Source organism: Pollicipes pollicipes, unplaced genomic scaffold (assembly GCF_011947565.3).
Source record: "Pollicipes pollicipes isolate AB1234 unplaced genomic scaffold, Ppol_2.1 Scaffold_5724;HRSCAF=6776_pilon_pilon_pilon, whole genome shotgun sequence".
Taxonomy (NCBI): Eukaryota; Metazoa; Arthropoda; class Thecostraca; order Pollicipedomorpha; family Pollicipedidae; genus Pollicipes; species Pollicipes pollicipes.
This window is the reverse complement of record NW_023596746.1, coordinates 14,712,935-14,737,643: the sequence shown is the minus strand read 5'-3', so window position 1 is coordinate 14,737,643 and position 24,709 is coordinate 14,712,935. Positions and strand designations below refer to the sequence as shown.

At 50.6% G+C, this 24,709-nt stretch overlaps 2 protein-coding genes across 3 annotated transcripts in view; one reads left to right on the top strand and one right to left on the bottom strand.

The window, feature by feature from the left end:
• Positions 1–1,511: 1,511 nt before the first annotated feature.
• Positions 1,512–14,242, bottom strand: LOC119103991 (ketimine reductase mu-crystallin). Of its 2 annotated transcripts, XM_037227704.1 has the most exons (7): positions 14,198–14,242; positions 7,781–7,968; positions 6,497–6,641; positions 5,986–6,150; positions 4,316–4,517; positions 2,866–3,063; positions 1,513–2,594 (listed from the first exon to the last, which is right to left on the bottom strand). In XM_037227704.1, exons 2-7 carry the CDS (start codon positions 7,948–7,950, stop codon positions 2,521–2,523), a joined length of 954 nt encoding a protein of 317 aa, XP_037083599.1. In that variant the 5' UTR covers positions 7,951–7,968; positions 14,198–14,242; the 3' UTR covers positions 1,513–2,520. The 2 variants fall into 2 exon arrangements, with proteins under 2 accessions (XP_037083600.1, XP_037083599.1); XM_037227705.1 differs by lacking the exon at positions 7,781–7,968 and having other exon boundaries at positions 1,512–2,594.
• Positions 14,243–24,378: 10,136 nt separating this feature from the next.
• LOC119103990 (glutamate receptor ionotropic, kainate 2) overlaps positions 24,379–24,709 on the top strand; it is an 89,416-nt gene continuing 89,085 nt past the window's right edge. The window contains exon 1 of the mRNA XM_037227702.1: positions 24,379–24,430. The gene's annotated coding sequence lies outside the window, so the exon portion shown is untranslated. The remainder of the gene's footprint in view (positions 24,431–24,709) is intronic.

The window sequence follows — 24,709 nt, the reverse complement described above, 5'->3', positions numbered from 1 at the left end:
CCGCGCTTTTTCAAATTAAAAAAAAAAACGTTTAGCTTACTTTTGTACCACCTTAAACATACATGCCGATTTACCAAGCTCATCAAGCATCGTTTTCAATATGCGTCATCCCTTTCGTTTGTCCATTGGCCATGATATAACATCACAGTCTCGGACCCGACGCCGCGCGGCCTATGGAGACTGTAACGCCGGACATCGAGGCTGTTGTTGCTGAGGTTGGCGAGCGCGCATGTTCAAAATCATGTTACATGACTTTTATCGATGATCAATTCTGACTTAACACTGAACATGTTAAAACGAATACGGATCAGCCAGGCCGATGCAATTTTTTGGATCTCATATCGATCTACAATCTATGTTCAGGGGATCCTCAATATCTCTGAAGAACACAAAACAAATCTGGAACTGGAGTCTATGTAACAATTATTGGACCACGTGCGATGAGACAGAATGACCTTTAAGCCCTTAAGCGGGAACAGTGACATGCCCGTAGTAGTCAACTCAAGTTCATTCAAACACGAACAAGGCCATCTCGTGCTTCTCTGAGAACGTTCATTCTTTTGCAGAATCGATTTGTGCAAAATTACATCAAAAGGTTTGAACGTGCGAGTCAAAATTTCGGGAGCAAGGACAGCGATGGTCTGGGTCACGGCTTTCCGGGTAAACCGAAACGGGTAAAACCGAACAGCGCTTGCCAACGCAAGTGACACCAGGCGGCGGACGCCGTGTTGATCTTTCCTCTGAAGATAAACGGTTACAGCAACATGAAAAATAGAGACTCTATCCTTACTGTTCCAGTTACAGCATCATATTTAAGCACAGATTTGCAGCGCTGTAAGGGCCAATCCGATCATCATTATCACCATCAAAATCTCCGCGGTGCCACATGGACGGAGCTTGGGTCATAAATCAATGAGGAACCGGGCCCTGTAGTTCCTGCCCTGGGTCGCGCTCCCCGCTGCCAAGTGTCGATCACAAAATGCAGACTATGACGTCCAAGCTAATAGCATCACGACGGCTCCAACGGCTTGGAGTCACGATCGTGTGCTGTAAGTATTTGTGACGTCATTGGTAGAAGCCTCAAGTAGATGCTTCGCCAATGGGGTAAGTGGCCTTGGCAACGTACTATCAAGGAAGCCGCATTGGCGGCTCAGCCGTTCACCATTGTTTCACACGAAGGCAGAGCCATTGTAGCACACATACGGCCCGATGTCTACGGACCTGGCTATCGCCCGCATCGTGTCTAAGGATTCGTAGATTCGCTGCGGGGCACATGCGACCACAAATAAAGCTGGCCGTTGGCTCGCTCCACGCCGTCGAGATGTGACCGGCCTGGCAAAGGGGCCTGTCCGGCTCTCGGCCAATCAGCACCGGCGGAGACGGATGGTCCCGGTCGGAGTCGCCAACGGAGAGTCTGGGCATTTAGCGAAATATTCGTCTGCAACGTAACGTGTATATCAAAGTATGCGCTATTTTGGGTCAACGCCCGCAGTAGATTCATTTCCAAAACGAAAGCCGCCGAACAGGGTTCATTTAGCTCAAGATGCGTATAATCAGCGTCCGTGACCTGCATTCCCAGAACCCTCAAATTTAACTTGTAAAACTCCTTCAACGCAACCCAAACATGTTTGATTACTTCGCGCGCTGCAGGCGATGCCATGGTAGCATGGCAAATTAAGCAAGATGATTGGTAAATATATTTCCCGCCGCGCCGAAAACGCGATTTGTACAAAATTCCCCAATCCTAAGCCCACACATGTAGCTGTCATAACGTGGCAGTGGGCACCCGTGCCTTTACCTTGCTCGAAAACACGAGCTGCCAATGCAGTTCAACGAACAGCGCGCCGACAGCATCAAAGGCCACCACTGTGTCGCCAAGCAACATCTCAGAACAGCGCTGGCATTTGTACCAAAGAGAATGGCGTCTTTGACGCCTTTGCTGGCGAAGCGACATGGTCCAAACTGGACACGGCTAGCCACGATCAGCCGCGCTGCTCCATCGCTGGCAGCTACACACGTGCCACTGGTGTTTCATGCCCTGTATCCAGCGCACCACAGCTCGTCTGCAGCTGCCGTCCCAGGACGGACTGGCGCGCAGGAGAAACCCGACATGACCGGTGGCTCCGCTGGCTGCCGTGCGGGGGCTGACCCAGCTACGTCACGCGGCGATGATGTGTGAACAGGCACGTGAACAGGTCATGGCGAACCGTATCAGCCACAAATACTGACCCCAATACCAGGAATCCTGGCGCGCGCATCACGCTGTAAGTATATGATATACATAAGTTGACTAGACCCCACTATGGTAGCATACATCCCAATGTCTATAAAAATCGGGTAAGTTCCAGCACAAACAAGACTCCACCTAACGGTCGACGTCGCGATAAATGATCCGACTACGCCCCACTCTAAGGCCCGCGCGGTGGCCGTGCTGCGGGCACCGGCGTCGCAGTGCCGGCTCCGCCAAGCGCAGCCCCGGGTTGGGGGCGACAGTGCAGGTTCGCAGACGACTGTGCTGACTTAGCACGGTGACTGGGAAGCGCAGTAGCTGTCCCACACCAACCGGGCCGCCACCACGTCCTCCACGGCCATGCCTGGAACACAACGCACCACCTGTCATTGTCGCACATCGGGTAACGGGTAATGACCAGGCGCGTGATGGACACGAGCCCCTGTCCAGGTTCGGTCAGTCACTAGTCAGTGAGCACTGGCCAATGGTCAGAGGCTACCCCCGGCTCATCCTTGACTTTAGCAGCACGCCACGTGTGGACTTATCCTGTTCGCGGCAAGTGGAAATACGTACCTCCTCCCAAGCTAACAAGCTGATTTTAGACATCGTTCTAGGTTTCTGAAGCCACCTCTTACCGAACGACAGGAACGCAGTAACGCCGCCGCTCTTCACGGGAAGTGTTTCATTTAAAACTTCGCCAACTTCCCCATAGATGTCGACATTTATCGGGCCCATCTCACTGGCGGCCCCCTCCCGGCTGTCGGTGTAGACAGTGGCGCGTCGCAGAAGGGCCGGCTCCAGCTCTGTCTTGTGGGGCACGCGGCCCCCAACCACTGGGCCGACAGCGCGCAGAGGTTAGCCGGGGTGTAGGCCCGTCAGGCTCTGCACGCACCCCATCCTTTGCGATATCAAAATAGCATCATAAAGACAGCCACGTTGCACAATTAAGCAAATTATTTCAATTTGCTTGACCTTCATCGATTTCCTCTGGAAACATTTTCTAGCACGCGTGTAAATGCTTTTGGCGCGTTATGGTAGTCACAATGTGACGTTACACACCAACATATGATACCGATAGCAACAGAAAGTCATGTTGGAACAAATTGTAGAACCATGGTTGTTCAGAGTGGCAAGGTACATGTTATGAGCTATATGAAGGCTTCCTACTGCGCGTAAAACAAGCATTTAGGGTCATCTCACACGTTGCTGTGTTCGCAATGTCACGAGAGGTCAATTTAGACTACCGCTGAATTCATGTAAGCTCACAGTTCAAATGTTACATAGACTATCCATCAGCTCCTCCAAGGCCATCGCTTATGAAATATGCAATCACAACTGTTCAAAGCGAACGGCAACGCAAGCGTTGTGAAAGGAATTTCAAGGCTGTCCTGACCTTGACGCCCAAAGCTTGCATCGTAGAACTTAATGTTGAACGGCCTTATACGACCCTGAGCATGACTGACGGCGGATGGCTGCCTGTGATGTGGTCCAACTTAACACTACAGACTGCAGCGAGCCAACAGGTGCAATTCGCACTGCGGGATTGATTTCCAGTCGCGATTGCATGGAGTTCAAAACACTTCAGAATTGTTGGACTGACCTTGACCTATGACATCTCCATGACCCCCATTCCAAATTTTGTCGTTAAAGTGAGCGTAGCCGGTGTATGCTTGACTCCGGAGTTATATGGGCGAGTGTCAACGCCCCCCCCCCCCCCCATTCTCTGCAAGTGGAGGGTGGTCTCACACCACTGTGAGTCATAAAATAATATGACTGGAAGTTAGAGAAGAATATAACTTGCCACCACCTCTGACCCGAAGTCACTAATTTGGCTGTCATGCGGTGTACTGAGGAGTGCAGACATGCAGCAGGACAATTCAGATGATTTTGTTCATTGCAGATCACTGTGTTTAGGAGTTCAATTTCCTCAAAGGGATCCCTCATAAAGCTTCATATAAAGTAAACATCCCGACCGGTATTGCCTGTCCCAGTGTGCTGGGATGCAAGAACGCATCAAATATATGTTACCTGACATTATGCAGGCAAGCGCTAAAAGCGGCCTGCGCTTGATATTTATAGAATTACCATTGATATGGACGCCATCCTTGCCGACCCAGTTGTCCATGAGAATGGGATCGGGGGAAGCGGTGGTGGTGTTGATGACGTCCGCACCATCTACACACAGCCGGGCAGACTCGTAGTATACAAACCGGACGCCAGGGAACTCATCGGCCAGAGATGAAGTCAGCTGAGTGGCCGCTACAGCGTTTCGAGCAGAAATTCGTACCTGGCCGGGAGCAGAAGTGACACTGCTCACGGATATGTAAAAAGATAGATAAGACGATATACCGTGGCATAAGATCATTAAAGTGCGGTTATTTTCATACGGAGAGCAAACAGGAAATGACAATGCCATTAACGTAAGCATGATTAATTAAGGATAATGAAGTGTCAATATGGTCAAAGCACAAAAATAGTTAGATATATCAAAACGATATTGGAGCTAGGACATCGCCATACCAGTGATGATTACATCTAGTTACACCATATATTAACATATTACGGACGACAGTTCCACAATAATCACCGTGAAAGTTCGCATGGACCACACCAGTAAGACAACGAATACGTGACTCAGTGAAGTGAATTCACTCAGTAGAAAATACCTAATGCTTTTTCTATGATCCAGCACTGAATCAAAACAAAACTTGAACCAAAGGCGTGGTTCAATCACTCTCATACACTGTAGTTACAGCGTACATTGCAGGCTATACGCAGTGCAACACCCTATCGATCAGAACATGCTTAAACTAAAGTAAAATATATTTCCAAGTGACATGGACAATGCAATTTCATCCAGGAGCCTTGCATCACTACCCACGTTGCTGACAGATCAACACGCTGCTAATTGGGGCACTGACCAATAAGGCAGTACGCAGCTATTCACACGCACGCACGCACGCACGCACGCACGCACGCACGCACGCACGCACGCACGCACGCACGCACGCACGCACGCACGCACGCACGCACGCACGCACACACACACACACACACACACACACACACACACACACACACACACACACACACACACACACACACACACACACACACACACACACACACACACACACACACACACACACACACACACACACACACAATGGACGCCCACGACATTGACAGACGGCACGGCAACCATTTTACCAATGCATTTATAAGGGAGATCGCATCAGAACTATTAAGTCTTAACGAGACGAATCTCTTAAGACTGATTTAGCCTTGCAATAGTAACCACAGTGACGAGGTCCAGAATGCCGCAGTGTTCAACTTATTAACATGGTTCTCAACGCGCGAGACTGGTGGTAGCTGCCCAGGCTTCGAGCAATAGTGGTGCCAATGAGCCAAGCTCCCAAATTAGGTTGGAAAAATTCTGAACATACTTTTGGTAGTGGCAGAAATCGAATCTTCGTTATACTTTTGCAGTGGTTTTCCGTTAACATGCTTTTATTTAAATAAGGTCGATTCTTGTATTTAGTCTGCTTTTCTTGATCCAGAATAATCGACATAAAGCAACCTGCACAAAATCTCTAAGCCTTTCCATTTTGAATGATCTGAACGCTAGCTGTCCACAACGGCAATAACCGGCTAAAGATGACCACTGACACAGCACCTGGTTCCCCTATCCGCGCACGCTACGTACCATGTCCCCAGTGTCTGTTCACGCTACCTGCTCCGCACAGACCACTGACCTCCTCTACGCCGCAATCGGCAGCCACGAACGCCTGGGCATGCGAACGCGCCTGTACGCCCGAGCCAAGCACGGCCAGCACCTGGCAGGAGGGGGCCAGGCGGCACGCGGCCACAACGGAGGCGGCCGCCGTGCGGCAGGCCGTAATGTGCTCCCCGGACATCAGCTGCGGCACAGCAGTCAGTGGCGGTGACAGCGGCGAGAACGGCCGCGACCCGCCAAACCCGCCGCCAGCCAGCCGACGGCACAACACACGGCACCGTGGCATGCCGACGACACAGCGACTCCGGCTGGTTTACGACAATGGCATGTGGTGAGCAGTAGCTACAAGAAGTGCCATCAGATTTCCCATCGTAGTTGTCATTGCCATTATCCGAAACAAGCGAGATAAAGATAACATGAACGATTAACACAGACAGAAGTCTGAAATTTTGGCGTTAGAGTTACGGATGCTACGAACACGCCGATGTCCCCACATGACACCCGTTATAGTCATGTTTCAGGCGACACACCGCTAGAAGTCTGCCATCCTCCGGACGGTGCAGCAGTACAGTTGATTGAATCTTGGGACAGCTGATGTTGTTTGGGTAGCTCGTTACCAGCTTTGTGGCAATGCTGCTAGCTTGCCGGCTGTACGCTGACATTGAGCCGAACCAACTGTGAAGCGGTGGTGAGGAGAAAGTCAGGTGAATTTAGATAACGGTTAAAATAACTGTTTATATTTCCCTCGTGATGCACACAGCACATCCCTTAATGCTTAAACGGAAACCTACCATTCATTTCAATTCACGCGACAAAAAGACGACACAAAAAAATAAGGACAAAATTGCACTCTCCCAAACGATTCGTATCATGCTCTTCCTTAAGCGCCTAGATCAATCACATGGATGCACACAAAATCTATAAGTTAAGCCTGTTGGGCGTGCGCATGCAATGGTAATCCGGGGCAATAAATGGATGGAGGAACGAAGTTCACTACATAGATTGCAGTACAAAACTAAAATACACTCCATGTTCAGGGCAGGTTAAATGTGTAGTTTGTACTTAACATTTCTCAGCCCGTAACTGAATGTGCAGTGGTGCAAGCGCTACATTAGTTAATATATTTAACATTTAAATGGACATGTGCCCAGACTCGTCGCAATAAACTCTCAATGAGTTGAGCGTTGCATTTTTGCACCGACAGCGCGTATTGGCTGTTATCGAACAACTCAGCGTACTTCCTAGAATACTGGTATAATTTTTAGACCGGCCCGGCTTCAAACCCACGACCTTTCGATTATGAATGCGTCACGTTACCAATCGAGCTTCTGAGAACACCGAGTATATCAGAACAGGCGACAAATTCACGGAGTACCGGGCATGAGAACTCTTGCCCGGCGGGCCGAGAAAATTTGGCTCCTCCAGACAAAAAAGGTAAATAAATCGGCACGAGGTCATACAGCCATCGCTCGTTTGGTGCCGGGTTGATACAAATTAGCCCGATAGGAATTCGGAGCACAGCTCAGTCCAGGTCACCTCAGTTCAGTTCACAGTTAACTTGAACACGCGAACCCGCTGGGTGAGCAGGGAAAGTATGCCGTAGAGCGGTTGTGCTATCAACCCATTTCGGTGGGGTCTGATGACAATGCGCAGAAATATATGGCTTACGACCCCAATCCATGCATTTCTGCCCGCCTCAGCAACTCTCAGTTCCGTCGACTTCTGGACAAAACGAATCAAAACAAGAGACATTGGCACATTCCGCAGTTCAAACAAAAGAAAGCAGCATCCACATCACAGTTCGGCCAACTAACCCATCATGCTGTGCCAATGGGATGGAAATGCGCACAGGTTGGCATACAGCGCCATCTCTTCTGGAGAATTCTGCCATGCTCTGCCCCACAGCCTCCAACAGGGGCTTCCACCGCAAATGTGATGCCACGGCGTCATCATTGAGGAATATTGGTGGGGTACTCTGGGCCATCACTGGTGATTCTACCGCCTGGAAAGAGAGGGCAAAAAACAAAGGGATCAAATACTTTCCTACATGTGTGCTAGTGTGATGAGTTAAATAAGGATGCATATTGAAACATTTAGATGTCATAGCGTCAATTGTCGCTGCATGCAGCGTTCACTTCAAAAATCTTCCGACGCTCCGGAATAAGGAAAAATCACAACATTCAAGCTCACAGCATCCTATTCAAAGCGTCAATTTCATAACAACCAATGCATAATATCCAGTTTATGACATCCAGCGTTGCCCAACTAAAAAAAATTTGGAGAACAATGCCACCTACTGGTCAATTTGGAACTATTGGTTCCGGTATTATGCCATAGACGGATACCGCAGCCGATTTTGCGTTGCGACGAGTGACGTCATCCGGTGCACAGTATCGCCCGATGATTATCACTATGCTTAGCCACGAACGTTCTGTTTACGCAAGGCCACTTTGTCAAGTCAGCACGCATTCGGTAGCAATCATATTGAAAATCTGAACAATTCAGAACTCAAGACCTCGGTCTCGGAGCTTTCTGATGACCCGGCAGTGGTTGTGCGGTGTTTGTGCAAGCCTCTTGCCAAATCACCACCTGTTTATCGTTGGAACTTGTGGATAAAGCCCCTATGGTATTGGGCTCAATTGCTTGCTTGATTGCATTGGCGATGTTTCGCGAATCATTTTGTCGAAGGAGTTGATGGGCTGAAAGGTTTCTAATTTGTCGGAGAATCACACGTGGTGCCAGCGACCATGGGATCCGGTTCCGTGTGCGTGTCAGTGAGGTTTTACGGCTCACTCAGCTGCTGAGGCTGTATGGTTTCGCCTGCCCCTCACCCGACAGGAAAGGCGGGCTGTTTCAGGGGCTACAAAAAAATTCCTTGAAAAAAGAACGTGGTAGGCGCCATGTTGCATTGTGAATCATTCAGTACCTGTGGGACATAGGCTCCCTTGTGCTACGGAGTCTATGTTGGGGCCGGACGTAGGACCAACAACAGCCAGGCACTATGGGAAATTCGTGCTGCCTTGTTCTATTGTCGCCATCACGTGATCATGAATTGAACGCCGGGTGACTATGCCATCTATTGGCAAAAGTGGAAAACATGGCTCAAAATTAAGTTGTTCAGCGCATTAGCGACGAACATTATTCACATAGATGAGACAGTAGTATCAGTCTTATTCCTCGGAAAAAACAGAAGAACAGGGTTATAATTAGGTTGATATTTCGGCAACATGCCTTCATCGAAACAATGCCAGAAGTGCCGTTGTTTCACCACTGTGCTATTGTATCACTTCTGCTATTGTTTCGATGAAGGCACGTTACCGAAATATCAACCTAACTACATCTCCATTCCCCTGGTTTTCCGAGGAATAAGGCTGATACCACTGTCTTATCTATGAGGAAAACATGGTATTGCTTTGCCTCCTAACGACAGGAGTTGAAACTCATACTTAAGTAAGTGTCGAACGTTTCTTATTATTATGGACGGTTCCTCCTAACAACAGGAGTTAGAACTCGTACTTAAGTGTCGAACGTGTCTTATTATTATGGACGGTTTGATCGCCGGATGGTATGTGCAATGGGCCTTATGAATTTGGACGTGGCGAGTCTGGGTTATGGGAGCCGCAATTTTGGACGTTTTGATGATTCCCAATAAATGACAAGAATGGTTGGAGCAAGGATGCTCCTTCATGCCCATTTGTAAGTTCGCAAATGAAATATTCTGCAAAATGGACGAAATTCCAAAGGGGTACAGTTTAAAAAGCAGTCAAGCCTGATGATTGAGCGTGCTGACTGAACAGTGCTATGTACGACTGCCAAATAACATACCCAGGTCCACATCTGTGCAGCCACCCAAAATGCTTGTGGGTTGGGTCGCGTTTAGTGCAGTCCTGGGTGGTCCGTCCGAGTACAACAATAATCCTCACTTGGGGCGCAACCAGGATTTTCTTAAAGATGCAGAGGAAAGGTCAGAGCTTATTGAGAAATCGTGGGGAAACCGAAGTGTTTTCCTCTCACAGGGACAGCTTGCCGCCAGTGAGGGCGGCCAAGTCAAGCATGTTTCATACAAAGCGTTGCGCTTCAGGAAGCTTTTGCCGAAAAAGTTCCCGGTAATGCAAAGCTTCAGAATGGGATCGTGGAGTCAGGTTTACATCCACCAAATCTTTGAAGTGCTGGAGCCCCTAAAATATGCCTCACATTTCTTTAAATGGTCTGCATTTACCTCATCTAATATGAAAATCACACAATCTTGGTAAAAGTAGATCCACCATACATTTATAAGTATTTCAGTTACGCAGGCGTTGGTCGCGCACTAACCAACGTGGTCTCAATCAATCGAATGTAGCACGAAACCCGCAAAATGTTGGTATCAGCAGATGCACCAGACATGTTTGAATACTTAAAGCACTTTCATTTAGCTCTCTATACATAGTGTGGCGGTAAACGTTTTACCTCATACGCATTATCCAGTCAGTCCGCATAAACCGACACGCAAACCTATGGCGCGTTCGGCCGAGGGAAAATAATTCAACGAATAATTATCTCTCCAAAAATCATCCGCGATGATTCTCCTTTTACGTTCCACAGGTCTGGCAATTATCCCCCAGAATGCCTCCCATACGCCATGCGCCGCCAGCAGTCATGGCTACGCATGGTGATGAAAAGTTCTCCGTCCTGTTCATGCTCAGAGAATTTTCCGGGATTTTCCCTCGGTATAGAAAGTTATCTGGGGTAATTCTTCGCGATGGCAGTGCCGAACACCATTACAGAATCGTTTTCTCCAACACTCCGGATAATTTTTTGGATATTATCTGCGCACCGAACGCGTGCCTCCAGGCCTACAGTGCGGCGGGCTATGAATTATGCGACGACAACCGTCGCAAATATTTTCAGCTGATTGTCACGTCATGAAAAGAAATGTCACTGCCAACCCGATATTAGTTGCTCGCGGGACCGGACGGCACGAGACGGAATCACATAGGCTCAGACGGAGCTGAATAGAGCCGGACGGGACCGGACGCGATGGGACAGGACCGAATGGAATCGGATGAAACGAAATGAGACCAGATGAAATCGGATGGCTCCGGACGGTCCGATGGCTATGAATGGGCCGAACTGACATGATGTGACCGAGTGGGTTTGGGAGCAATCGAACCGAACAGGGCGGGGTCAAGTAGCGACGGATAGAACCGGACGAGACCGGACGAGACCGAACGGGACCGGACGGTGCCGGATAGAGCGTAATGAGTCCAGACGGGGCCGGGCAAAGTTGGTAAGGACCGTGCCGGACCGGACGAGGTTGCACAGGAATAGGCAATACGTGCGGCATTTGACGTAATGAAACGGGACAGGAAGGAACCGGATGCGACTGGACCAGACTGGACGGGACAAGAAACGGCTTGACAGGACTGGAAGGAACCGAATTGGACCAGACCAAACCAGACGGGACTGGGCGGAACCAGACGGGACTGGGCGGGACCAGACGGGACTGGGCGGGACCAGACGGGACTGGGCGGGACCAGACGGGACTGGGCGGGACCAGACGGGACTGGGCGGGACCACACGGGACTGGGCGGACCACACGGGACTGGGCGGGACCACACGGGACTGGGCGGGACCAGACGGGACTGGGCGGGACCAGACGGGACTGGGCGGGGACCAGACGGGACTGGGCGGGACCAGACGGGACTGGGCGGGGACCAGACGGGACTGGGCGGGACCAGACGGGACTGGGCGGGGACTGGGCGGGGACTGGGCGGGACTGGGCGGCACTAGACGGGACTGGGCGGGACCAGACGGGACCGGGCGGGATCAGACAGAACTGGGCGGGAGCAGACGGAACTAAGCCGGACCAGACGGGGCTGGGCGGGACCAGACGGGGCTGGGCGGAACCAGAGGGGGCTGGGCGGGACCCGAGGGGACAGGGCAGGACCAGACGGAAATGGGCGGGACCAGACGGGATCATATGGCCACAACAATCAAAAACGGGCCGGGACGGGTCTCGACCCGCCCCCTTCTGGTCTCATATGGTGCCGGCTGGTCCGAGCCGGTCCCGCCTGGTCCCGTCCTGACCCGTCCGTTCCTAGTGACCACTTCCGTTGCTGCCCGATCCGGTCCCATACCGTCAAGTCATGTGTGGCTCCGTTGTACTCCATCCAGTCTAGCCCGGTGCCATGTCTTATCCGGTTCCATACCATCCCATCAAGTCTCGTCCAGTTCCATCCGGTACAGTCCAGCGCCGTCTAGGCCCATATGGTTCCACCCAATCTCGTTTCGCCTCTCATAACATTCCATCCTACGCGACGATCTTATTCCATTCTGCGGCGTCCGGCTCCAATCGGTCACGTCCAATGCCGCCCGATTCCACCCGACCCCGCACGGCCACGTCTAGCCACGTCTCGCAGTCTGACCTAGTCTGGCAGCGTCTGACCCCGTCTGGTTCCGTCCGACTCCGTCCGGTTCGGGCAGGTCCGGTTATTTTCTATTCGCTTCTGTCCGGTCATATCCGGTGCCATCCGATTCCGCCAGGGCCCGTCTGCTCCCGTCTGTTTCAGTCCGGGTCCAGTCCGGCCTCATCCGGTCCCATCCGGTCCCGTCCGGTCCCATCTGGTCCCATAAGATGCCATTCTGTTTTACCCGTTCCCGTCCCATCTGGTCCCACCCGGTTACGTCTCATTTGGTCTGGTTCCATTTTGCCTCATGACGTTTCGCCCGGTTCCATGTAGTCATATTCTGTTCCAACGGTTTCTTTCGATAACGTTTAGACCCGTCCGATCCTGTCCGGTTCGGTACGGTCCCTCCTGGTTCCGTCCGGTCCCGCCGATCCAATCTCGTTCTGTTCAGTTTCGTCCGGTCAAACCCGTGCCGTCTGATCCCATTCGGCCCGGACCGCTTACGTCCGTCCCATCTGAAGCCATCAGATCTTGTACGGTTCCACCCGGTTCGTCTGCTCTGGTCCTGCCCGGCCTGCCCTGCAGAGGGGTTTCGTCCGTTTTCGTCTCGTTTCATGACGTTCCACTAGTTTCGTCCGGTCTGGTCCGGTTCCGTCTAGTTCTGTGCAGCCCCGTTCTCTTCTGACCGGTTCTTTTCGGTCTCCGTGTGCCTGTCTGCACTATTTTGTCTGTCACCGTCTGTCTGCTAGGGGCCGCACGTGTGACGAGAAACGCCCATATGGCATAATGGGCTTGCCGGTCTTCCGCGCGCGTGAGCCATTTCCAGGATGGCTGTTTGTCGCTACGTGACGTCATCGTACGATCAGCTGGACGCGTTGGTGACCTTTACCATCTTCGCATGATTGGGTGCCAGCGCACCGCAAATTTATGGGTTGGTCGGTGCGAATTAAGAAGGTCGCAACGGCAAATGCGTGGAAATCACAATTTATTGCAATCATATGGCACATAGAGCTGAACAGATGTGCTGGAGGCATTCACAAATGTCTGATGCTTCCATTGACACCGTTATTGTGTGGTTTGTGGTGTACACTTGTTGAATCAGCTCGTTTTTGGAAGAGCCAGGCCTACGCCGGTGATATCAATGCTTGTACACATTCATTTATCTGTGTCATGTTATAACACATTGGGCTTTCATGATAAGGTGATAACTGACTCTCATATACACCTATCGGGATAAAACTCATATGCATCTTATGCAGATAAGATGACTTATTAAACCCACACACGATGATCGCGACGATCGATAATAAAAAAATGAATGTGCAGGGCGCATTCGGCCGACAGATGAGTTCAGGAAATTATCCGGGATTTTACAATAATAAACAAATTCCGGAATGGCCTTCGGCGCCGTTGACACCAAAAATTATACCAGATAATCTACGGTAGTGAGGGAGAATCCCGGAGAATCTTCAGAGCATGGACAAGACGGAGAACCTGCTGTCGCTATGCATAGCTATCACCGTTGGCTGCGGATGGCGCAAGGGAGGGAGACCTAACCTAACCTGGGAGATAATATTTGGACCGACTGAGTATGAATGGAGGCTCCCGCAGACGATTATCGGAGAGATAATTATTCGTTAAATAGTTTTTACTCGGCCGGACGCGCCAATAAGCAAATCCAAAAAAGATACATGACAATGGGAAAAAATACAAGCTTGGGCGCACATTTACAACCAGATCTCCTTCTACAACACCTTTAGTGCACGCAATGCACAGGAGCCTCCCATAATGCACCCAATAAAGACAAATATCCGCAAACACTGTCGGATTATATCACCTTACCTTCAAGATACAACAATCACGCCCCCACCGTGAGACACCGCGTGCTTGTTTGAGGCCGGCAAGGCATTACATCCGGTGTAAAGTCATCTGGTGGGTTGTGTACTCTGCGCGAGCTACCGCTGACGTCACTGGGAGCCACTTCGTCGGCCGCCCGCAGCGGGCACCAGATAGGTGACCGAGATCCTGGCTGCCGGACGTCTTGTGCTTTCCTGACTTCAACACGCCCACAACCTCGTGCCTCATGCCACTTGCGGCTCGCATACCCAGCGTCACCCCGGTCGTTGTCGCGGCGGCCCCCACCGCTAATCCCGCCGTCTCCGCCCCGGCTGCCGCAGGAGACGAGGCGGCCGCCGTCGCAACTGTCTCGTTGTGCGGGGTCGCCATGAGCGACCACGGTCGAGTTTGGCAAAACGAGGTGCACGCTCAGTAAATATGCATCTTCCATTTTCGTCATTAGTGTTATCAGCAAAATTCCTGTCACAGATGTGAGGCTTATTCCTAAGTGACGCGTACTTCAAAAAAAGCTAGACAAGAAAATAACCTACATTTGAGTTCCTGTCCACTGATAGTTTAAAACTGCACTTGGGCGTCCGAAACATTTAATTTGAATGACGGAATGAGCCATCGTCCAGCCACAGCGCGCTGGCAAAGCTGCAAATTGGTACAGACACACACCTTGTCTTATCAACTGCCACGTTGTGAGCGGCCTTGCTCGTTAACTTGGCCGCCTGTTTACTCCCAGCCGTATCCTCTGCCTCCGTCAGGCGCTGTGCGGACCGGCCCTGGCCTCGCTGAGCGGCTTCGCTCACTTGTGTTTGGAACAGTCGAAACACAAGGCCACAGAGAAGGATGTTCGGGCATTCCACGACAAATCGAGAGAGGCATGACACCAAATGTTTCATATTTTGATGAAATTTGTTCAGGGAGTTGACCTTATGCCCTCAATCCAACTGTTAAATTTTGGGTGAGGTCACTGTCGCTGAACATGCAACTAGGTGAGAAACTGCATCATTTCGCCTTATTTTTGTCATTCAAGTGTACAAAAGGGTCGGGATCCCTAAATTGTAATCCCTAAATTGTAATGAAATAATTTTGTCGGGAGCGGGTCTCCCAGTTCCAGGCAAAATTTGTACGTTTCTCACCTTCACAGAGGCCGAGTGATGGCCGAGTGATGATGACAGTGTCTGAGAGCTAGGGGGAGGGGGGGGGGGGGTGGAGGTCAGGCAAGACAGCTTAGCGACGCTGCTGTGAAGGATCAAATATATTGCACATGAGGTAGCTTTTGATCTATTGAAAGGAGAGCACACGCTACCATTATCCCAGCCACAAAAAAATCATCAATGAGTATTTTTTCCAGCCCACTTCTCAAGCCGCGAACAGCAAAAAGGTTTAACGGCAAACGGCTGTCATGTTACCTGACCGGGCCCAAACAAAAGGTGGTCCTGTGCGCATGGTCAGGAGGGGCCGCCAGCTACGAAAGCCACATAGTCTCTCGCCAGAGATCCCTAAAGCGGATAAAGTTCTGAGTATTCCTGACGGGGACAAGAAGGAGGTAAAGCTGTTTTACGAGTCGGACCTGGTCAGCCGGATGTGTGCGGGCAAGGACGACTGTACCGCAGTCCGACAGCTCGATGGAAGCAACAGTAGAAAGCAAAAAAGACTTGTCTTGGGAACTTGCGTGAAGTGTATGATGTTCACAAGCGGAAATAAAAAGCCCTTTTGTCCGCTTCTCGGCATTTGCTACACTTTAAACGAAGCACTGCGTCTTGGCAGGCAGCAGCAGTAAGCATTCGGCACACGTGTGCACATATCAAAATCAAAACCTGCTTGTATCCGCTGTCGACCTCCCTGATTTGAAATATCGTGACCTCCTTCATTACGCTGTGTGTGCCGCGGAAAACCGTGACTGCATGACGGGAGGTCGCAAGGGCTGTCCTAGTGAGGGTGGAGTAATGGACTTATGGTGAGACTGATCATAGACCGGGGGTGAGCACAGATCGCTGTGCGCTGCTGGAACTCGTCGGAATAAAGGAGGACGTCGTGAGATCGTTTAGTCAGCAAACCGAAAAATTGACCAGACACTACTTTGTAGCTGATGGACAGGGTCAGCACTTTGCCCACTCAAAGGCTACTGCCAACGAGGGCAAAATGGTTGCTCAGGGCGGCTTCTCTGAAAATTGCTCATTTTTAGTGGAAAATGCGGCCTAAGGCTTCCCCTGGGCTTCTCTCAGAGCACTGTACGCCTGCTCGCAGCTTAGGGTAAAACAGTGTAACATGAGCACTTTTTACATTTTGATAAGCTGATAAGATGAATGAAAATTTTGAGCTTTTGACTATACATGATGAGACGCTGATCTTCTGTTTACATATAAGTGTAGCAGTGATATATGTAACTTTCCGTATAATAAACATCATTTCTAATTGGCAGGGCGACGTCCGGCTGCGCATATTGTCCCGTGGGTGAGGTAATATGTTCCACGTAGTAATGCGAATTAGGCAGTATTTGCCATCTGTAAGAATGCATAGGTGTTCCTGGCTGTTACATAATAAAATGTGATAGGGCTTCTCCATTTTGATCGCTATGATCGTCGGAACACGGAATTCTCTTCTTCGATGAATTCCGGTTCGCTTTTCCGCCTTGTGGTTTTGCTACCCGGCTCGTTCTCCTCTTTCTGCTGTTCTTGCTGGAGTCGCTTGTTTTAGAAGTCGATGTCATTACCATCACTCTCCCTCGCTTACGACTGCCTGTCCGACTCGTTCGCGGTGGAGCTCTTGGCATGGGTAACATGTCTTCCATCGCAGCGTAGGGGACTGTTGCGTCCATCACGGTTCCATCGGATCCCAACCCAGTCCGTAAAAGGATGGTCCCACGCCGGGGGCACCCGCTCCCTGCAGGGTGCTACCTGGTCCAGCGCCAGATGCGCCGCTCCCTGCAGGGCGCCACCTGGTCCCGCACCGGAGATGCCCGCTCCCTGCAGGGCGCCACCTGGTCCCGCACCAGAGATGCCCGCTCCCTGCAGGGCGCCACCTGGTCCCGCACCGGAGGTCTCAGCTCCATGCGGGGCGCTACCTCGTCCAGCGCCTGTGGCGCCCACTCCCTGCAGGGTGCCACTTGATTTGGCGCCGGAGGTATCCTGTAGCGGCCAGCCAGTGACATCTGCCGGGGAGAATGCGTGCTATGGAAAGACTTCTCTGCTGACAAGGAAGATCCCAGTTACTGTAAATGCAGACTGAATGCTAGACCCGGTGGAGTCGTTGGTGTACACAATATCCATGATTTGTGGGACGTCATAGATTGTCACCGTCTCGCCCTGCTGGCTGCATTCAGCTCGTCATTGCCCTGCTGTAGTGGGTCTTTAGCGGACCGAAAACCGCTTCCACAGGCTGAAGGCAGTGAAAAGTGAGCGGCGGAAACGTAAGAAGCATGACTCTGTTGGCGCGAGCGAACTCACTAGTCTGAAGTGAGATATGATTGGCATGATTGTCTAGAATGGTAAGGATCTTTTGCTCTGCCGAATACCGGGTGAATCTTTGAAAGTGGGCGAGGTATTTGATGAATATTTCCTCGCCTACCAATCCGTCTTCGTTGCACATCCTGCAGTGCCTGTAGGTGCGCCTCGAAGGAAGTGGTTCTTGAAGCTCTTTCTAGGAAAGATGACAAGCGGTGGGGCATAATTCTACGGCGTTGGCTGCGCAAAGCAGCGTGCACAACTCTCCTCTTTCTGCGGAAGCGATGGAGCCCACCTGCTTCGATTTTTTCTCCAGCCCTTGTTTCGGTGTCTGCATCGTGGCTACGTCCGTTTCATCAACGTTGTAGATGCCCTCCGGCGAAAGTGGGTGTTTTTCTTACCCTCTCTTCAAGTTATCAAACAATGCTTCCACCGTGTGCTTTCTGAAAGCGCTGGCACGAGCCAGACACGTAGCCTCTGGTGTGCCGCCCCTTCTTCGGGTTAAGTTGAGCCATGACCAACATGCCCACATTCGTGTTGGAACAAGCTGCCCCACTACGACGTGATAAAGAAGGGAGCGTGGTTGATGATATTGGTTTTCAAGCTCAGTCGCGCGAAATATATGACGATCTTAGGAGCAGACATGACCAAATTTACGGAAGTCAATAAACGAACGATATCTTCCATGTAAATGATGAGAGAAAAATTACACATTTCGGAAAAAATACACAAATTCCATAAAATCGGATTAATGCTCACCACGCACGCATTGCCCGACTGCCGCCGCTCGCATCAAAACAGGAAATATCTATCTTCCCAAATGTGCCACCAGGCAGCCAGCCGGAAACAGCGGAGTCTTGGGAGGGGAGATGTGGGGGATAGATCAACTTATCAGCGTGCCCAAATAACCCCACTTTACCCTACTGACGGGAGGAAGGTGTGCTGTGCGAACAGAGCTACTGTCTCTTCTCTGATGGTTCAAATCCGGAGTGGGAAATTATGCACCAATAATGACGACCGAAGTAAGCAAAAGAATTCGTCACCTATAACGTCCGCCACAAATGCGAACAGGCACAAACTCAGAATTCATCCGTGAGGGGCTCCGTTGACCATGCCGAGACAATTTCAACAAAAACTAACCCACCTGGCTTCGCACACCACACGCGTACAGCTTCATCAGGATTCCAGGTAGTGTCAAATGTTTTGTTGGTGTAAAAAGACAGCTATGACATGATGTCGGCGTTTAAAGGACTCCCTGGTGGCTATGTACAAGTCAACAAAATGTTCAAGAGTGTTCCGGTTTCTCCTTAAACCACGCTGTGTGTTAGACAGCGTGTTGTTCGGCTCTAAAAACGACATTAGTCGCGCACTTATTATCTCGTCAAATACCTTGCACACGCATCATGCCAGCGAAATGGGTCCGTAGTGGCGGGCACCGATGCAATCCTTGCCAGCTTTAAGAATATAGCTGCTTTTGCCTCCTTCCACTAGTATGGAAATATGTTCGATTTACAGATGTAGCTGAAGACCGCTCGCTGAGACCCGAGCGACGAGGCATTCGCGCTTTTCAGCAGGGCGTTCACGATGTCGTTAGCTCCTGGTGCCATGTCCCTGCGTTAAAAAGTGCTGCTTTCAGCACCTCCATGGAGAATCTGGCGTTATATGGCTGAGTGTTGTCCATGTCAAAGTCTACGGGGTGGCTTACACATGCGCTTCCCCCCAATAGCCTGGGGTTGGGTGATCCTGAAGCACTGTGCTGAGACATCTCGCGGACAAGCTAGTTCGTGATATTGTCTATGTAGGTCACTGCGGTGCCCCCCTTTCTTCACCGCTGGAGTTGAAATGGATGGACATTTTGTCGCTAACGCACGTCCCCGTATCTGTGTCAGTGATGCCAAATGTTTGATGTGTGAGAGATGCTCACGCCATGAACACCGCTTCGGCTCGCGCACAACACGCCTCGCTTATGCTCGAGCTTAGTGATCGATTCCGTGCGGACATGCATCAACCTCCCACGAAAAATGCACATTCCCTATACCTGCGCTGAGCATCTCCAAGTTATCCAGCTTATGAAAATAATTTAATTTGATTAGCATGCTTTCTTTTTCAGCTCAAAACACCCGACTTTTCTTGAAGGAGGCAGCATGGCCAGCGACACATTTACAACACTTCAGGGGCTCAGCGACGCAGTCCCGAGACTGGTGCTCTGAAGAAGCTCGTCTGGAGCACCGGGAGAGTCTCTTTGACACCTGGCTGTGGCGTGGCCAAATTTTAGCAGTGAATACAGCCAACTGGGTCTCGAACGTATTGCCCGACCGGAATGGAGTGATATTCCACCTTGGCTTTTGACGGCCTGGCCGGCACGTTGAAGGTGAGAACTGTGACGTCTGTGTCCCTAAGCTTTCCGTTCTCCCTTCTCCGAATCCGCCTCGCAGCAGTCACGCAATGTCTCTCCACCCCTTCAGTAATTTCTTCCCCCGACACTCCTCGAAGATCCCAGCAGGTCGTGGCTCCTTTTGACCCATTTTCAGTGGGTGATGTTGTACAGCGACGGCAATGTTGCCAGTACCTTGGCCTCTAATACGGTAAGTAAAATCATAGTAGATCACTAGTAGCAGCCTCGCTTCGTTGCCGTCTCCGTAGTGTACCTCGATGGAGCGATCTGGACAGCTGCGTACCTCCGTCGGAATGCCAAACTTGGACAACGCATGCTCACTCTGTAAGGGATTCAAGTTCAGCGACAGTGATTCTCCATCGAAATCGAGTTCAGCCCCCTGAGCAATCAGGTATTCCGGCAGTGGTGAGCTGCGTTGAGCTCGAACCTGCTCGGAGGTCCGAGGCCCCGAAGATGTTTCGGGGTCATCAGCAGTGGCAACCCGGTTTCCAGCGTGGACAGTGCCAGCCTGGCTGGAGGGGTCGATGCAGGTGTGTTTGTTTGAAAGAAAGAGAATCCATGCAATTTGTCTGAAGTATTCGGCACGCCCCCCCCCCCCCCCCCACATACACACACCTCGGAGCCCAACTGGGGAAAGGCCCAACACCCCCTCGGGAGATGGTCACCGCCAGGGCTACCCCGGTGCTATACGAGGCAAACAACACTTTCCCGCGGCCAGGTGTAACCGGAGAGACTCCTCCCTGTCCTGACCGTGGTTCAGCGCCGCCGCCCTTTGACCGCTTAAGCCACTGCGCGCGGCCAGGCGCCCCAAGCGACGACCTGCACAGAGCACCCAGCCGCAGCGCGAGCGACAAGCCGCTATTGCCGTGTGGGGTCCCACGGGGCCCCACGCCTCTGGATATTCTGGCCAAAGTTGAGTGTTGGGGCGCGCCTTGACCGACTTGCATGACGCGCCCCTTAGTCACCGAGATCCGATCAACACGGGACGTGAGCGAGGAGACGCGGCGATCCCATAAAACGAGGATGAGGAGCGGCGAGAGGGCCGGATGCGGAAATGCGGTTGGTGGTAGGAAGGGAGCGAGAGAGGCAAGGAGCAGGACCTCACGTACCGGCAGGGTCGCTAGGCCCAGAAATGAACAGTTTGCACGCTTAATTCTCCCCAGATATACAGTGGAAAACTCGCCAAACTGTTCTCAGTGAACATTGTGAGATGGAAATGGCCCTGTCTACAACCATCTACAGCACCCCGTGGCCCGCTATCCACGGCTGAGAAAGGGATGCTGCAGGCTGCTACGACGGAACCTTGTCGTCACCACTGCATAATGCTTCCTTTCCATGCGTTCTGTAGTCCGACCCTGCTCACCAAAACACGTAAACTACCTACCTACAGCCCTGCACGTCCGCGAACGCAGCACTCGTCGAACCAAACTCCAAACAAGACCATCCCCTAACGGACCATACAGCCGGGGAGGACAGAGCGAACAGAGAATATTCCGTACGCGCACTGCCACACTCCTAGCACTAGAATGTATATGACAACATCGAGCATTTAGATGCTGATTTATACGGTTGAATAAAACATTACTTAATTTTTTTAAATTTTATGTTTTCTATGTATTTTTTATTTATTTGTATTTCTTTATGTATTAAATAAAATATATTGAATATTTTCTAACTATGCATTACCAAATGTTGTACACCCCAACACCCAGTCAGCCTTTCATCGATCAAATAGAGACGTTAAAGGCTGTCTTGGATACTCGCTTGGGCACGCTGAATTAAGCTGGCCGACGTCTCCGGCTCTTGGAGAGGATTTTCCAGTGGAGAGAAGGCATATTTTTCCACCAAGAAAGATGGGCTGAATACGAGACGAATGCGCACAAAAGTGCTGAGGAATAGAAGCTTGGATTTTCCCGGCTATCTGCGGAGCGTCGCGACCGACATATTCCGCGAGCGTTAAGTCCCGGAAGTGTTTCTTATTCTCATCTGGGTAAGCCTTTTGATTGCAATTGAAACATTTGAGTAATATTTTTGAAATATAGTCATTGGAGCCAGGCCCAGCCCATGAATAATTTCTAGAAAGTCATTAAGAACCTAGGAAAGGAAAATAGAAATCAATCAATTGTAACTAACAGCGGCCCTGTCGTTGAAGACTGCTTCTCTTTATGTACCATTTCAGTAACATGCTTAGTTTCTGTCGTTTATCTTGAAGAGCTGTGATGGAGCCGTGTTTAGCAATGGAAGTGGGGTGGGCTAAGACTATAGATGAAGAATTTATATAATTTCAGCTCAGCGTCACACCGTGAGGATAGTACTGAATCAGACTCATCAGCTGTGAGTAGGTTCTGCAGTTGCCGTATTGCCGTATGTGCAGGGAGGTTTGCTTTACACGGAGGAAATAACCTCCGCCGCTATTTCAATGGTGTAGTTTGTAAATAAGCTTGGCGGGCGGCGAGCGAACAGTGAAAGTCAGTGAAATGAACCAAAAAGTACAAACAGCATGTTCTGCATTAATTTGATCAATTCATTCCCCAAATTTGGGGGGAACTATGGTCCCATCAAACTGAATAGAAAGCTACAGGCAAGGCCCAAAACGAAATGTACCTAGATCCAGTACAAGCCTAGGAGGTGTCATTTGCCCCTGGCAACTGTCCCCTAGATGAAAGACTGCTGCCTTGGCTGGCAAGTAACAGCACTAATCACTATGTGCCAGATACTCTTATATATATGCATATATATATATATATATATATATATATATATATATATATATATATATATATGATAGTAACCATAATAACGTCTCAATCATAACGCCGCATAAGCTTCATAACATTTCGGTCATAAAATCATGATGCGCCCTGGGGAATTATGGGACAGGTGCAAAACATTTTAAGCATTGGTTTTTATCAACGTTAATTGTGACCCACACCTAACCTCAGAAAAAAATTGTTAGTATAAAGCAACTTTCTATCCGATTGTCACCTTCAAAAAGTGCAGTGTGTGTGTGTGTGTGTGTGTGTGTGTGTGTGTGTGTGTGTGTGTGTGTGTGTGTGTGTGTGTGTGTGTGTGTGTGTGTGTGTGTGTGTGTGTGTGTGTGTGTGTGTGTGTGTGTGTGTGTGTGTGTGTGTGTGTGTGTGTGTGTTTGACCTACGCAGAAATGGCAGAACACAACTTTCATCACGTTTAAAAAAACTTTGGAATTACAAACTACTGACCTATAACTGCCTTTGGAAATTACTGAGACCAGCTGGTGCGTGGTATTTACCGTTGCTGTTAAAAAATGTTCTACAGTATCAGTTGTGCAGCCAGTGTAAATTCACTTGGGCCATTTTTTTCCGGCGCAATATTAAAGTTTTTGGTCTCACTTCCCACGAGACAAACCAAATTTCTGACAATGCCCGTGGGCTTGCCCAACAAATTAAGCCCTTAGATTGTATCGCCAAAAAATGCCAGTCATAACTCGGTAGTTACTTAGCGGCTCTCAAAAAAGATAAATTTTAGATAAAAATAGATGCACTTGTTAGCTTTCTTCGCCGGCACTGTCGTAGCCTACTGAGCAGATCTGATCAGCACGTTTAGACTTGATAAATAAATACAGGTGATTTGCACACTTCTCGAAAGTTGTTCAGTGCATTAGCGAGAAACATTATTCGCATGGACTAGACAGTAGTATTAGTCTTATTTCTCGGAAACAAACAGGAGAATGGAGATATAGTCAGTTGATATTTCGGCAACTTGCCTTCATCGAAACAATAGCTGAAGTCATCTAACTATATCTCCATTCCTGTCAACCTAACTACATCTCTATTCTCCTGGCTTTCCGAGAAATAAGGTTAATTCTACTGTCTAATCTGCGCACACTTTTCGCATTACGCAAGCCAGTGGAATACAATAATTCCACCGCCAACGTAGATTCCAATTCAGCCTCCCCAGTCCATGTCGTCGTGCACGACTGGGCGTGAAGACTGATTTGACTGGACGTGCAGCGACATTGGCAGCAGCGCATGACTGGGCTTGCAGCGCACACTCAGTCATGCACGCACGCCACCGGCGCACCCCTTCGGATCTCCACGACACACACACACACACACACACACACACACACACACACACACACACACACACACACACACACACACACACACACACACACACACACACACTACCGACGCGCCTCGTCAGAGCACCGCAGGGTCCATACACCACGGGCGTGCTCCTTCGGATAGTCGCGGGCACGCACGCACCACCGACGCGCCCCGTCGGAGCGCCGCGGGGCGCCGGTCGGCGTCGGCCGTCGTCGGCGTGCGCCCTCAGTGACGCGTCCGACGCTCGAGGGAGCCGAAGTGTGGGAGCGCGCCGCCCGACGCCGCCCACCGCCGACACCAAGTGAGCCTCTGCCAAAACGGAGATGTCGGGCTTGGGGGGGGGGGGGGGGGGGGGCGGTGCGCGTTGGGATGGCCGTGACTGTAGATCGTAGTCCAGGGTCTTGACATGCCGCAGCACGGCGGCTGGATAATGTAAGGGTAGCTGTGCGATGTGTTGAGAAGCCCTGGAGGAATGGTACACGACATAACAATGTATGTGCGATGACAAGTATGAAATATGACGCTTGCCCCTCGAACTGCAACGAATGCAAAGTAAAATTCCGCCCCAGACTCGCAACAA

What these genes read in the sequence shown, in the direction of transcription:
- LOC119103991 (XM_037227704.1), bottom strand. Translation starts at nt 7,950, where the DNA reads ATGGCCCAGAGTACCCCACCAATATTCCTCAATGATGACGCCGTGGCA. An exon ending in CCATTGGCACAGCATGATGG is followed by an intron (nt 6,642 to 7,780) that starts GTTAGTTGGCCG and finishes ACCGCTTCACAG; the next exon opens with TTGGTTCGGCTCAATGTCAG. An exon ending in TACTGCGTTCCTGTCGTTCG is followed by an intron (nt 2,595 to 2,865) that starts GTAAGAGGTGGC and finishes GTTGTGTTCCAG; the next exon opens with GCATGGCCGTGGAGGACGTG.